General features: G+C 41.1%; 1 protein-coding gene across 1 annotated transcript; it reads right to left on the reverse strand.

Annotated features, from left to right (window-relative positions):
* Window positions 1–249: 249 nt before the first annotated feature.
* Window positions 250–2,631, reverse strand: ficd (FIC domain protein adenylyltransferase). The gene is made up of 2 exons (XM_010732578.3): window positions 2,121–2,631; window positions 250–1,999 (listed from the first exon to the last, which is right to left on the reverse strand). Exons 1-2 carry the CDS (start codon window positions 2,389–2,391, stop codon window positions 918–920), a joined length of 1,353 nt encoding a protein of 450 aa, XP_010730880.2. The 5' UTR covers window positions 2,392–2,631; the 3' UTR covers window positions 250–917.
* Window positions 2,632–13,476: the final 10,845 nt, after the last annotated feature.

Below are 13,476 nucleotides of genomic sequence, written 5' to 3' on the forward strand. Positions count from 1 at the left end.
CTCAAAAAAAATATATATATCTAAATGTGTTGAGAAGTCACCTCTGTTTTATGTTCAGTACTAAATGATGGTGTATGTGCATTGCTGTTGTTTTGTATCATTTCTATAGTCAGTGTTCTGAATTTAGTATAATGGCTATTTTCTGTTGAACCACAGTATTTATTTTCTCCGCTTGTTTCATGATCTACCCTTGTGTTTTTTGGGTCTTGTAAAACAAACAAACAAACAAACAAAAAAAAAGTCATGTCATGTATTTTTTCTGGTTTTAATAAAATCATGTAAATCATCTTTGATCCCAGTATGACACTCACACAGCTCCCTTTGTTCTAAATAAAAAGATATAATGAAAGTTAATAGAACACTTTTATTTTAAAAATAAATAATCAAAATACATCAAAGTGCTTTACAGTGTTAGGAGACATCATCCCAAAGAAAAAAAACCTAAATATTCACTCACACATTACGCATCTGCAGTGAAAAATCACAGAAGCATCTCAAGAAAACTTTTCCTCCCTCCTCGCATCACCAGTAGTCAAACTTCAGATTGTTTCCTGACAGGAACTAATTAAAAAGTCAGAATAATATTATGGCAATTTGGATCCAAACTTGTCGTTTTGCAGGAGAAAGATTCGAAACCTAAAACACATCATCCTGCAGTTTTAATGAAATCAGCAGTTAAAGAACCCAAACCTAAGATTATCACGGAGTGTTTGCACAGCAGATATTTTGACATCAGCTCACAGGTGTTTTAAGGATAGCTGCATACCACTTAGGGGAAGTCACTGTCACTGTAACTAAGCTGTCATTAAACCTGTGACAAGTCAAACTGTCAGCTGTGCCACCAGTCTATTAAATAGCTTTTTAGATTAATCACATCCTTTCCCTGCGTGCTATTGTGTCATGCTCCCGTCTCTAGCTCAGTTGTGAATCGGGATGGTCTGTTTGCAGTCCAAACAGGCCTGGTCCTGACTCGCTGCTGGCAGCCCCACGGCGTACTCTGTTGTAGAAATCAACAATGTGTCTAACGTCATCTCTGTACATTTGGCTATAAAGCGGATAAAGGGTCGTACATCGCCCTCGTTGGCTGTGTCTAAAGCTGCGTAATATTCAGCCCTTTGTTCTTTGCGGATCGTGATGGGTGGGTATCGAGCTTGCATGAGGACGAGGTTCATGAGCAGCCGCGAGGTGCGTCCGTTGCCGTCTATAAACGGGTGCACGTACACCAGTTTGTAGTGGCTGAGGGCGGCGTACTCCACAGGATGCAGCTGCAGCGCCTCCTCAGAGTTGAGCCACTGAACCAGCTCTTGCATGTGTCTCTGCAGGTCCTGTGGGTGAGGGGGGATGTGGTGACCTACAAACACCTGGCTGGTGCGCAGCCTCCCTCCCTCCACGGGGTCTACATAGCCGAGAACCCGCCGGTGGATCTCCAGGATGTCACTGACGGTGATGGTTCCCGTTCTGGACAACAGTGTGGTGTTGATGTACTTCATGGCTGCATCCACCCCGATGGCCTCGTTCTGCTCCTGCAGGCTCTTCCCAGGGACGGCGTACCGCGTCTCGATGATGTGACGGATCTCAGAAAGAGTGAGCGTGCTGCCCTCGATGGCCACCGTGTGGTAGATGTGGTGGTAGTAGGTCTCCTCCATGACCCGGCGGAGTGCAGAGTTGCCTTTAGGAATGGACATAAGCCGGCGAACTTTACTGTCAATGATGCCAAAGTGACGCTGGTCAATCTCTTCCACCAAGGGAAGAGTCCGGTCACGGCTGACCAGAGCTCTCTCATTACACGGCGAGATGGCCAAGGCTTTGGTGTAGAGATGGTCTGCCTGGACGACGTCCTTCTCCTCCTCCAGGATGGTCCCCAGCTCTGTTAGGGCATCCACAAAGTCTGGATTCATGCTGAGAGCGTGGACCAGCAGCTTATGAGCCTTCTCCCTCTTCCCAAGTTTCTTCATCTCCAGAGCCTGCAGGAGAGCCGCTTTGGCCTCCAGCTCCATCTCTGCAATCAGAACAAGACAGTATTTAAAACAGATATCCATAAACCATCATGTGGGCCTTATTTATCCTGCACTGCGCATGGATCTGATCTAACATATGGCACCGAGTTGAACTCTTGGTACCTTTGCTCGGTTTGGACCTCTGAGGCAGCAGATCAAGGGCAGTGAAGGGGACAGTGAGGCTGGTGGACTGCACAGCTGGAGGTTGCTGGGAGCTTCCCCACAGCTGGCAGCGGAGCTGAGCCATGCCCTTCAGGGCCGCGCAGCACTGGTTCTCCACCCCCACCAGGGGCATCAGGATGGCCACCAGAGAGCCGAGGAGGACGCACAGCAGCGGGCCCCATCCTCCGAGGACACGGCCGCTGGTGTATCGCCACATCTTCACAGCAGACATGAGGTTTCCAGGTTAAATCCTCCATCCTCTAGTGAGGCGGTCCTCCATGCAGATCCAGCCCGGCTAGGAGAGCCGGAAAACGGCCGACAGGAGGGAAAACACGGTGAACATGAGAAGCTGCTGTGAGCTGCAGGCTCCGTCCTGAAAGCACCAAACACCGACACGGTGACAGCGTCAGTACTGCTGTGTACAAAACACACACATCATCCACTTCCTCGCTCCGTACGTCTGAACATCCTCCGATGTAATTGGACAGGATTTTATTGAAGGGCGGCGCTGATTGGCTGAAAACGCAGCAAAACAACGAATGGTTCGTAACCGTTTCTGATTGGCTGAACGTTCAAGCCCTGAGCTCGGACTTACAGGCACCAGCAGGAAGGCACCAGTCATGAGATTGGGTAAAATAACATGTTTGTTCAGTTTAGAAAATTATTTTCTTAACACGGTTATATATTTATGTTATATGCAAATGTTTAATGTCTGTGTACATATTTAAATTTATCTCAGGTTAATTTTAACATGTGGTTACTGTGTTACAGGTTCTAATATATGTTTGCATGCTGGATGCTTGAATTTCCTACAGGGTCTATAAAGTTTCTTTCTTTCTTTCTTTCTTTCTTTCTTTCTTTCTTTCTTTCTTTCTTTCTTTCTTTCAGTTTCAATTGACATTTTTTTTGACACATAGATAACACTGGGGAACAATTTGAAAAAATAATTTAATCTGCTGATTAAAACAAAAATTGGCATGCTGTTTCCAAAATTGCAGTCATTTTTTTTCTAGCATGTCAAGTTTTTTCTCCACAGCTTACCCTCCAGATAGGCAAAACTCCACTGATTGGCTGTAGTTAGACTTGCCAGGTGATTACGACTGGACTCATCTACAGCTACATGGCAACTTGTTTGTGCAGTCACAGTTGAGACAGTGCAGTGAGAGGTGTGTGCAGCTCCCAATAGGTCAATACTATCAATATCTGCAAACAGAAAGCCAGCATAGTAGGAATTAAGAGGATTTGTGCTGGCTTGTAACCATGGGCATACCGTTGTAAGTTTTATTTCGTTTTATGCTGTTTTTGTAGTTTTCAAAGCTTGTAACTATTCCACCTTAGTGTTTTATTTTCATAGGTATATATTTCCTTTCTTCCCGATCATGTCTGCTCCTGCTACTTCTTGTCGTTAATGCCTAAATAACCCTGACTCCTTTTGCTGTATTTGTGGTAGTTTCACCATTCCAAGTCAGAGGAAAGCAAACACGAGTGTATTTTGTCAAACAAGCATATTTTGCATATTTTAAAGTGAAAATCGGCGATCAAGACAAGCCATGGGCCCCTCACAAAGTGTGCAAGCAGTGTGGAGAGTTTACGGACGTGGACCAAAGGAACACGTGAAAAGTTGGCATTTGGTATCCCCATGGTTTGGCGACAGCAAAAAGATCATTGCACAGACTGTTACTTTTGTTTAGTAAAAACAAGCACATATTTTTTTAAGAAAACAGGGATCCTATAGTTCAAAAACTTGAAGTGATAGAGAAAAACTGAGATCAGTTTTGGATTGCGCACCTAAAAATTAGTTAAAAACAGCTAACTCAACAAAAATTGTTGTTGATGTTTTGTGGCCTATAGTTCTAGATAGCTTGCTCTTTCTTTTGTGCATAGTTCATAGGAAGGATGCAAAAACAGATGCAACCCATGAGAACTGAAATATTATTTTAATTTTTTACATTACAAAATGTCAGCAATTATATACAAAAACAGACATTTTGTACAAATAGGTTGTACAAACAGGTTGTACAAATATTTAAATACTTACTTACAAAATCTTAATTTATATAGCATTCTAAGGGGATTTATACAGAATACAGTAGTATCTTATATTAGAGTCTGTTAGTTGTACACTAATATGTCCTGGCAAAAACTTTATTTTATATGGCATTCATATGGTATTTTTATGTCAGATGGGTGGTATGGAAAAACTTGTATTGATACAGTAAAATCTGATAATAATAATATAACCTTAAACCAACAGTACTAATATCCTTGCGCCATAATATTAGACAGTGTTTGTAGTTTAGCCAGTGGATGTGCTATTTCACCACAGAACCAGCTATTCTGACACTTCTTGTGCTGCAACTAATCATCACAGGAAGCCAATCAATCCCACCCCCAGTGACCACAATGAATATTTGATTTGGCCTCATCACTTTTGTTTCTCATTCATTATTAAAGGGCAGGAACATTAGAATCATTATTGTGCCTTGATGACAACGCTATTGATTCACTGTTGCTACCAGCTGTCCTTCCTGATGAAAGTGTACTAACAAACAGATGAGGGCAGCATTGCTCTGTGATGCAGTCATCAGAGTTAGAGTACAGCATCCTCTGAGGACTGCAGTAACACTCTAGATCTCAAAGTCAGAATAATCAAGATTTATTCTTATGCCATCCAGTCTTTAAATGTAAAAAAAAAAGGGGGGGGGGCAGGTAAGATTAATTCTTCCAGCTGAGCCTCTTTCTATGTGTAAACTTTCAGTTATTTTTATACATTTTTGGTTTGATTTATTGTTTTATTTTCATGACAAGATTTTATATTTTTATACGTGTCATCTGTTTATAGTGAAATTGCCTTTACAGAAATTACCACCAGTTGGGAACAGCCTGTGGTGATAAGGATTGATTCCTGGCTGCGTGCCAAAGCCAACACTATTAGACATATCTTCAGCAGATGGCAGACTTTCAGCTCTAAATAGCTGATATTCACAGGCAGCCTGAGACTCTACGGCAACACACCGTCTCCACGGACGTATGCAGAGTTATGAATGAGCAAACATATAGATGGTTTTATGTGGAGTTAGAGGTATAATAGTTCTCTCTGAAAGTTGGGGTTTTGAGCTGGTCATGTTATGTTGCAAGGCGTACTCACAGTGAGCTCTGGAGCTGCACACTAACATCATTTACCACCACAGAGTCTCTCTGTGCTGCTCTGACCCACAGCAATTTCACCTTGGTGGATAATGGAGCAGCCTGTTTGGGTGTGCTTGAGCCACATTATTTCTTTACTCGTGTTATTCATGCGCTCTGTCACACAGTTCTCAAAGCAAATAGCAGGCTGTAGGATATTAAAGTGGCCATGAGCATGCTTGCACTGATTTTTCATTCTCAGAGAGGACGCAAAAAGGAAAGAAACGTTGTGCTGTATAATTTTGCCACTGCACCAAGACATTTTTATTATTACTCTCCGGTTCAGCAGCAGCTTTCACTCCATAACGCATAAAATCAGGCCTGTAGCTCGGTGCAATGAGAAGAAAAATAGGTTTATTTCCACTTGTTACAACAAACTAAAGAGAAAACTAAAACATCTTCTAGATCCTCTGCTTCCTGAAGACTATTTAAGCTGTATTTTAATGGCTCAATACACACTATTATTACCAAATTGTTGATTATTTTCCCACATGATAGAATGACAAAAGCACACTGTAAAAATGACTTATACCACATTATAAATGAGAGTAAAATTAAAGAAAAATCTACATGAAGTTGCAGCATAATACAATAATGTGTTGACAGTGAACTCTGAACTGGGCATGTGGAAATACACTGAAAACAAGCCGATACATCTTTGTAAAAAATTAACGTTTCTATGCAGATAACAGGATTAGAGGGTGTTGATATGAGTATCTATCTGTATCACTAGATATTTTAATGAAGCAGAAAAGAGCAGACAAAAGCAGAAAAACAACTGAGACATTTAAACCCAGCCTCCCTTTGAAGAAGCTGCAGAGAGGACGGTGTGCACAAGCACACAAAATAATGGTGTTACCAATTAATACATGTTTATTTTATCTAATTGTATTCATATAGCAGCAGGTCTAGAATGCACTTTTTAAAAACAGAGACCCAACAACTCCCACCAAAAACAAGCACTCAGCGATGGTAGCAAGGAAAAACTTTAACAGGAACCATGTTACTAATGATAGTTAGTTTTAGTGTTATCAATCAATTAGTAGATTAATAAATATGAGCAGATATGTCTATTATTGTTTGCACAGTTTGCATTAAAGTACTTAATAACAAGAAAATCAGTTTGAAAGATCTGGTTGTTTACCAGACAGGGAAGCTCTAACAAAAAGGTGCTTTCTATTGCATTATGGGAAATGTAGGATCCAGTATTTTTGGAGTTTAGCCCATACTGTGAACTAAAAGTCAGGATATTACACCTCTTCTGCTTTAATTTTGACCATTTATTTTTGATCCCTTTAAAGAAAAGTTGCAATAGTAGTGAGCGATGTATCGTCAGGTGAAGCTGCGCCTTTTAGATCTTTCTATTTGCCTCATGTTGTTTTTTGGCATTTAGCTTAACAAGGTTTCCTGTGAAGTTTTGTGATGTCTTTTTACCAGTGTGATGGAGGAAATTAATTAATAATTTCATTTAAATTGAGGGTTAACACAGTAAGTAGCTGCTAAACTAAAGAGAGATATCATTTTTTAGCTCCTTTTCTAGGTGCGGCACTGTTGCTTTCACCACAGATGGGCATCAAAACAGCAGATGCATTTCTATCCAGCAGTTCTTATGAGCATTTTTAATTTGCGCATAAAAACATCTGGAAATGCTTCCACTTCACCAAAGACAATAGTAGCAAACAAAATCATCCCATCTGTGTCGAGACTTCCTCAGATTAATACATGAAGCAAACAGAAATATTTCTGTCACATTTGCTGGAGTTTGACTGGTGCTCTTTTAATGACATCTGAGCACCCTCTTCTTCTGCAGCGGTTTAATTTTGCCTGATTGGAGAATTGGAGCCACTCTTTTGCAGGATTTCTGTAAATTCAGTTGAAAGTTTGTGCTACATTTGGATGGAAACTAGTGACATCTTGGTCACAGTTTATATTAATTTCTTTTTTTAATGACCTGCTTTATAAAATGCAGAGAATTTTGCTGCTGTTGTCCCTTGGTTTTGTGGTTAAACCTCGACCTGTCCTGTTTTCTGTGTCACAGGTGTTTGCTCTAGAACTACAGATTGTGGAACAACATTTTGAGCCGATTTTACCATCATTTGTTAAGCTGTGCACCAACAGAGGTACTCTGGAAAGTGAAACTTACTGCCTGAAGTGTAAAAGTATTTTCAGTTAATTATGAAATTGGGACAAGTTAGACATTATCAGGTGATTGATGGGAAAGTCTGGTGATATCCTCCCAGCTGTGGTCTTGAAATAAAATCTCGAGCCCTCTTTGTCCAAGACAAGACGAGAACCAAGACCTTCAAAAAGTGGCCGTCAGACCAAGACCGATCTTGAGTACTATAAACACTGGCGTACACAAGCGAGGACAAATATGGTAGAATGTGTCTGATGAAGGAGAAACGATGGCATGAAATGAACAGCCCTCGGGTCATATTGTGGACTAATTCCACGCTCATCTGACATATGCTCACATGAGCTAAAATCCCGTCAACTGTGGAAGCAGATAAACCACATGAGTCTCGAGTTAAAGCCAATGATCAGAGCTAATTCTGTTTTCGCTGTGTTGATGCAATTAAATGCCTCATGTCACTGTGGGATTATTATCAGAATGGAACGCTTGTGAAAGGTTAAGTATCTGTTATCTTTAATGCATTCGTTAAGTATGGTTTTATCTCTTGCATCAGTGTTATTAAATGGCTGTGATGCGTGGAACATGAATTGCGGGCCTTCTCATTAATTTGTGTGACAGAAAACAGTTGTTTCCACTCAATATTTAGCAGATCATGTAAAGGAATAGATTTCTGCATGCATCAGCATGATTTTCACACCAGCTGACATGTTAACTTGAAGCACACTCCAGAGATGACCCGTCAAAGACTATTAAAATAACACCCTGTCTTTTCAGTACTTGCTGGAACTGTGCTTCAAGAGGTAGAAAATCCATCTGCCCACCTGGAAAAAAAGCGACCTGTCAGGGCAGGAAATAAATCCCTCTGGCACAGGCGCCTCGCCTCCTCCCCTACCGGCTCGTGCTCCTCTCTCCAGCCTCTGTGGAGCCGTCAGTCTGCCTGCCTTTCTGTCTGAGAGGAGGCTTTGTTCTGGGTGACAGAGCTGGGTGTCAGAGATAGAGGATCTCGTTAGGCAGTCAGAGGGAGAGGGATGGTGGCTCTCTTTCCACTCTCTGAGTATGGATGGCTCAGAAAACAGGGATGAGGGGGCCATAAAATGGATGACAGAGTGAAGGAGAGCTGCGCTGGGAGCAACAACTGTCCTCAACTGTCAGCATCCAAAATACTTATCTGAATGGAGGGTTTGCTCCAAAATGCAAGATCCACATACTCATTGGCAAACTGACAAGTGCTGTTACAAGACGATATGGGAAGCCAGGAGGTATTTTTTCCCCCCTCTGGTGACAGGAAGACGGAGGGTTGCCCTCAGTCTGTCCAGGCGCTCCTCCATGAATTCAGGGAATAAAACATCTCTAACAAAAAAAACAAAAAAAAACTCTTTACCTGTTCACTCTTTCACCGAAACAGAAATCTGTTGTCTTCTCTATCTACCTCCAACGCAGCAGCCTGGTGAGTCTCACAGTGCATGCTGAGACTCCCCTCCGCTGGACTCCCCTCTGCTGAGAGCAGGTCAGAGGAAAGTGAAGAGATGTGGCTGCCTCCCAAGGTGCCAAACAGGTAATTACTGAACTCCTCTCCCTGCAGTTTTCCAGCACTGGGAAAAGGACCACTGTCATGCCGAGAAGCTGGATGAAGAAGCATTAAAGAGATAATGGTGTTTTTGGTTTTGTTCTCTTTTTACAGCTATGCAGTTTAACTGTTATTAATGTAAACCCACATTATATGTTACCATTGCTACAATTACTGTTCTTGGGATGTTTAATGTTGTACAACATTGCCTTTACACACCACCATTTAAAACACAAACATTAAAGGTCCAGTCCAGTTATATATTTTTCTGTTTATGTGTTTTAATCTGTTACACCATTTTATTTTATTTATTTATTTGGTTAGTATTTATTTGTCTATTTATATATATCTTTACCAATTGATTGATTGACAGTGAATAGCGATTTAGAGGCTCTATTGACAAAATATGGCAGACGTGGAATGTTTTCATTCATGTGTAAGAATCATTGTGTTTTGTTGCCTTAGAATCAGACTTTTATATCTATAGATGCTCTGTGTCCTTAAACCATCATGTTTTCATGCATTTTGTAGATAGTTTCAGTCATGCTGGTAAAGACCGTGGCATTTTGTAGATAGTTTCAGTCATGCTGGTAAAGACCGTGGATGTGAAGTAAACATGGAAGTGCCAAAAACTGCAGTTCTTCAAACATCCACTTGAGTCTGGCTCCAGAAGTGAGTCAGTCTCCATAAGTCCCCATGTTAAAATGTCAAACTTCACAGCAGAAATAAACATGTTTACAGCCTGGTACAAAAAACTGTTCTGGTCTTTAGAGCTAATTTTCCCGTTTATGCCAACTGTACTGAGGATGAATTTCTATTTAACTCAACTGTTCAAATTATATTGAGGCTTAAAGTTATGCATTAATTAACAGCATGGCCGCTTTGATTGACAGCTAGGTGCCATTACAGATAGTTTCATCATTCGGACCATCACAGGTCCATCGATAATCCACATCATTGCTGATTTTAGGATTAGCCAGGATTGCCAAAATGGCGGCAGCCAGAGCCACCACACCACATGGTACCTTTTTTTATTTTATGTTGTATGTAGATATTGTATATTGGGAAATTAAAGAAGAGTACTACAATTTGACATACAGTGTTGAACTTTTACATAAATTGACGAAAACTGTATTTTATCTGGGATATTATATCGGGTAAAACCTGCTTCGCTGTAACCCACAGCCTCTTCCTTACACACAGAAAGATGGTTGAATGTGATCGTCCCTCCCTGACCTTAATACATAAATGTTTGCGAGGTTGTTCAGGCAACGAGATTGGCTTGAGAGAACTCCGCTGATTACAACATACAGTGTATCAATCACGAGCTTTGTGAGGTTGTCTGTTCTCCACCCCCGCTACTCCTCTGTTCATTTCCTTTGTGATCTCTGCTGCAAAACACTTCCTAAATAATTTTCAAGGTTTTCAAAGGTTCACATGAGGACTTTGTGAAGAAATACATTGGACATTTTTCATTGAGTCCATAAAATGCAGCAATTTTACTAAATAAGTGTCCATTAAACACATCAAAAGTGAGGAAGATAGTGTGGCTGCTTGCTTCCTCATGACGTCTTGCTTGAAGCTTGGAGAGACTGGACATGATTTATTCAATTTGTGTTCCTATCTGTCTGCCCTCTTTGTCACATTGTCCCCTAAAGGGAGCCATTTCACATAGAAACACCCTTCACGACTGACTGAACACAGACGATTTGTGTTTGTGTGTGAGGGAAATATTTGTTTTACAATAGACAGGCAGCTCATCGTTGCCGTTGATAGGACTGATGTGTTCTAGCATAAACTCTCAGATTAGGCCCGGACTCGCATGCTCGATCACATCCCGCAGGCTGGTTACCTGCTCGAGGGCCTCAGTAGGGCCAGCAGGTGAGTAAATGATCTGGTGGAAAGACAGGATACAGAAATAATTAGGTCTCCACTGAGGGGCAGCCATTACCGGGGACCTCCCTCGGGCACTTCTTGATGTTTCACTTATTATCTCACTTCCACACTGGCCTGTACCATTCAGCGTGGTGGCTGCACAAGCCAGCAGCTCTGTCATATGTACCAATTCCAGCACTAACAGGCATATCTTACAGCACACAGCGATGACTCAGCAACTGTGGGTGGCTCATTATTTTATTCACCCACAAAGAGATGACTGGCTGGTGGCTTTGTTTAGTTTCTTTGGTAACGTACAGGTGGGAGTACAAAATAAAATTATAGCGCCATAAACAGGATTACTTCCAGATGACAATGTTTGCTCCCCTGAAACCACTGCCTTTATCTGTTTTGTAACTTGTTTTGAGATGATTTTGTGGCGGGGGAACCTATTCATGCATTCTGAGTGGAACTGCTCTCACAGCCTCTCTCACAGTTTTGATTGTTTTTTAAATGTGCCTGTCTGCAGCCAGTGCACGCATACACTGTTTTCACAGGCACCGAATGCTGCCTGAAAAGTCACAAATCAATCATCACTGCTGTCATCGTGCGTTTAGGAGTTTGTAGAGTGTGTTATGAGTCCACTGTTCAGTGATAAGTGAACTGTGTAATGTGGATTTAATTATATGATCCACATGTGTGGCGTCCTCTATGGCGCCACATCCAAAACCTTAAATAAACTCCAAGCTATCCAAAACTCTGCTGCTCACCCACAACCCCAGGCCCATCCAACCTCACAGACTTATTCCACCACCACACTCTGTCCCTCTGATGCGAACCTCGTCCTGACCCCACCACCTAAGACCAACCACCGAACCTGGGGCAACATCTCAAAGTCCCCAAACACATCCATGACTGCACTGACCTACCCACCTTCAAATCACTTACGAAACATACCTATTTAAAACAGCTTTTAATGTTTTTTTAATGTGTTTTAGATATATTGTTTGGTGTTTTTTTACCCTTAAAAAAGTGTCTTTGAGTTGAGTAGAAAAGGATGAATCATTGGATTTCTCTATTTCATATTTCATGACACCCAGATGATTAATTCTGACCACGGTGATTCAATTTTCTGACCAAATCCCTTCAACATAATGGCATTCCCATCAGTCCCATCATTGTTCCTGATACACACCAGCACCTTGTGGAGATCAGTCAGTGTGTTCACATTGGTTTATGTTGAGCTTCCTGCAAACACCCAACACTAACCATGTAAGCATGCTGATGTTAGTCATTTTCTTGACATTTTGTGACCTGTTTGTTCAGGTTTTATTTTCATTCAGAATCTTAAATCATGACATCTTGAAGACATCTTAAATACAACATGAAGAAGCACTTACTTCTTCACACGACAGAATAATCAGCACGTTGCCGGCAGGTGGTATTTATGCTCCAGAGGCAACTAACGTCAGCGACATCTGATAAATTATTGTGGGCCCATATGGTAATCATACAAGGACCCCATCTGGAGGCTGAATTCAACATATTAACCAGACACAAATAGCCAGCGGCACCTTCCTTTCCCTCCTTTCTCCTTCCAGCTTCACATTTACAAAGCCAGAATGTGGATGAACCTCATCATGTGCTGCACGCTTCAGAAAACCGAGGCCTCGACTCAGCTGCAAACTGAAGATCTTCTTTAAACTTCTTCCAGATGATTAAACATATCTGGTATATCTCCGATAATGTCAGAGACTATAACAGATTATAATAATCTAACTGATCTTCACGTAGAGACATAACCTAATGTTGTGACACTGTGACTGCAAGCATAAATCCCACGATCATGAGCCTCGGTCACTTTAAGGATTAAAGTTGTTAATTGACTTTTTCATGGCTATAGGATCTGTCTGATCACTCTAACAGGATTTAGATGATTAAAAGCTGCACAGATGATCACATAAAACCACAGATCCATCCATTGGATTATCATAGTTGCTTAATTTATGACATTTATGCTCTTTTCTATTATGGGTAGTTAATTTTCCCTTAACTGAAAGATAGTTTTCTAACAGATACTTCAATGTGGAATATTTATACCGGGATACATTGTTCTTATCTTTTGGATTTATTATGTACACAACTGCAGTTGCAACTTGTCTTCCAGTATGCTCAGTGACATAACATGGAAATATTGTACAAACATATTCACAGTGAGCGAGCTGACACATGAGATCTTTGTTTAGATGCCTGCTTTCACTTTATTCACTGTTTGAGTAACAATCAAAAACATCTCAGAGGAAGCATCGACTCCCTCATTGTTTTCTTTATTTAACTTTTAGCCACAATGTCGGTGTTAAGTTTATTTTTCAAAAAACATGATAAAAATGTACTGGAAACCATAGTCTGTTTGAGGCCATGTTGTGCTAGTGCTTAAAGAGGATGCATGCCTCAACAGTAACCCTTTCATAGGATGTATGAGTAGGAGGGTTCTTTGATTTGACTGAATATTGAATGTGAATAATTTTCAGATAATTAAAATAAATACTGCATGT

The sequence above is a fragment of the Larimichthys crocea genome, chromosome III (assembly GCF_000972845.2).
Source record: "Larimichthys crocea isolate SSNF chromosome III, L_crocea_2.0, whole genome shotgun sequence".
Classification (NCBI taxonomy): domain Eukaryota; kingdom Metazoa; phylum Chordata; class Actinopteri; family Sciaenidae; genus Larimichthys; species Larimichthys crocea.

Coding starts and splice junctions, on each gene's coding strand:
- ficd (XM_010732578.3), bottom strand. CDS start 2,391: ATGTCTGCTGTGAAGATGTGGCGATACACCAGCGGCCGTGTCCTCGGA. Junction 2,000..2,120: donor GAGGTCCAAACCGAGCAAAG/GTACCAAGAGTT, acceptor TTCTGATTGCAG/AGATGGAGCTGGAGGCCAAA.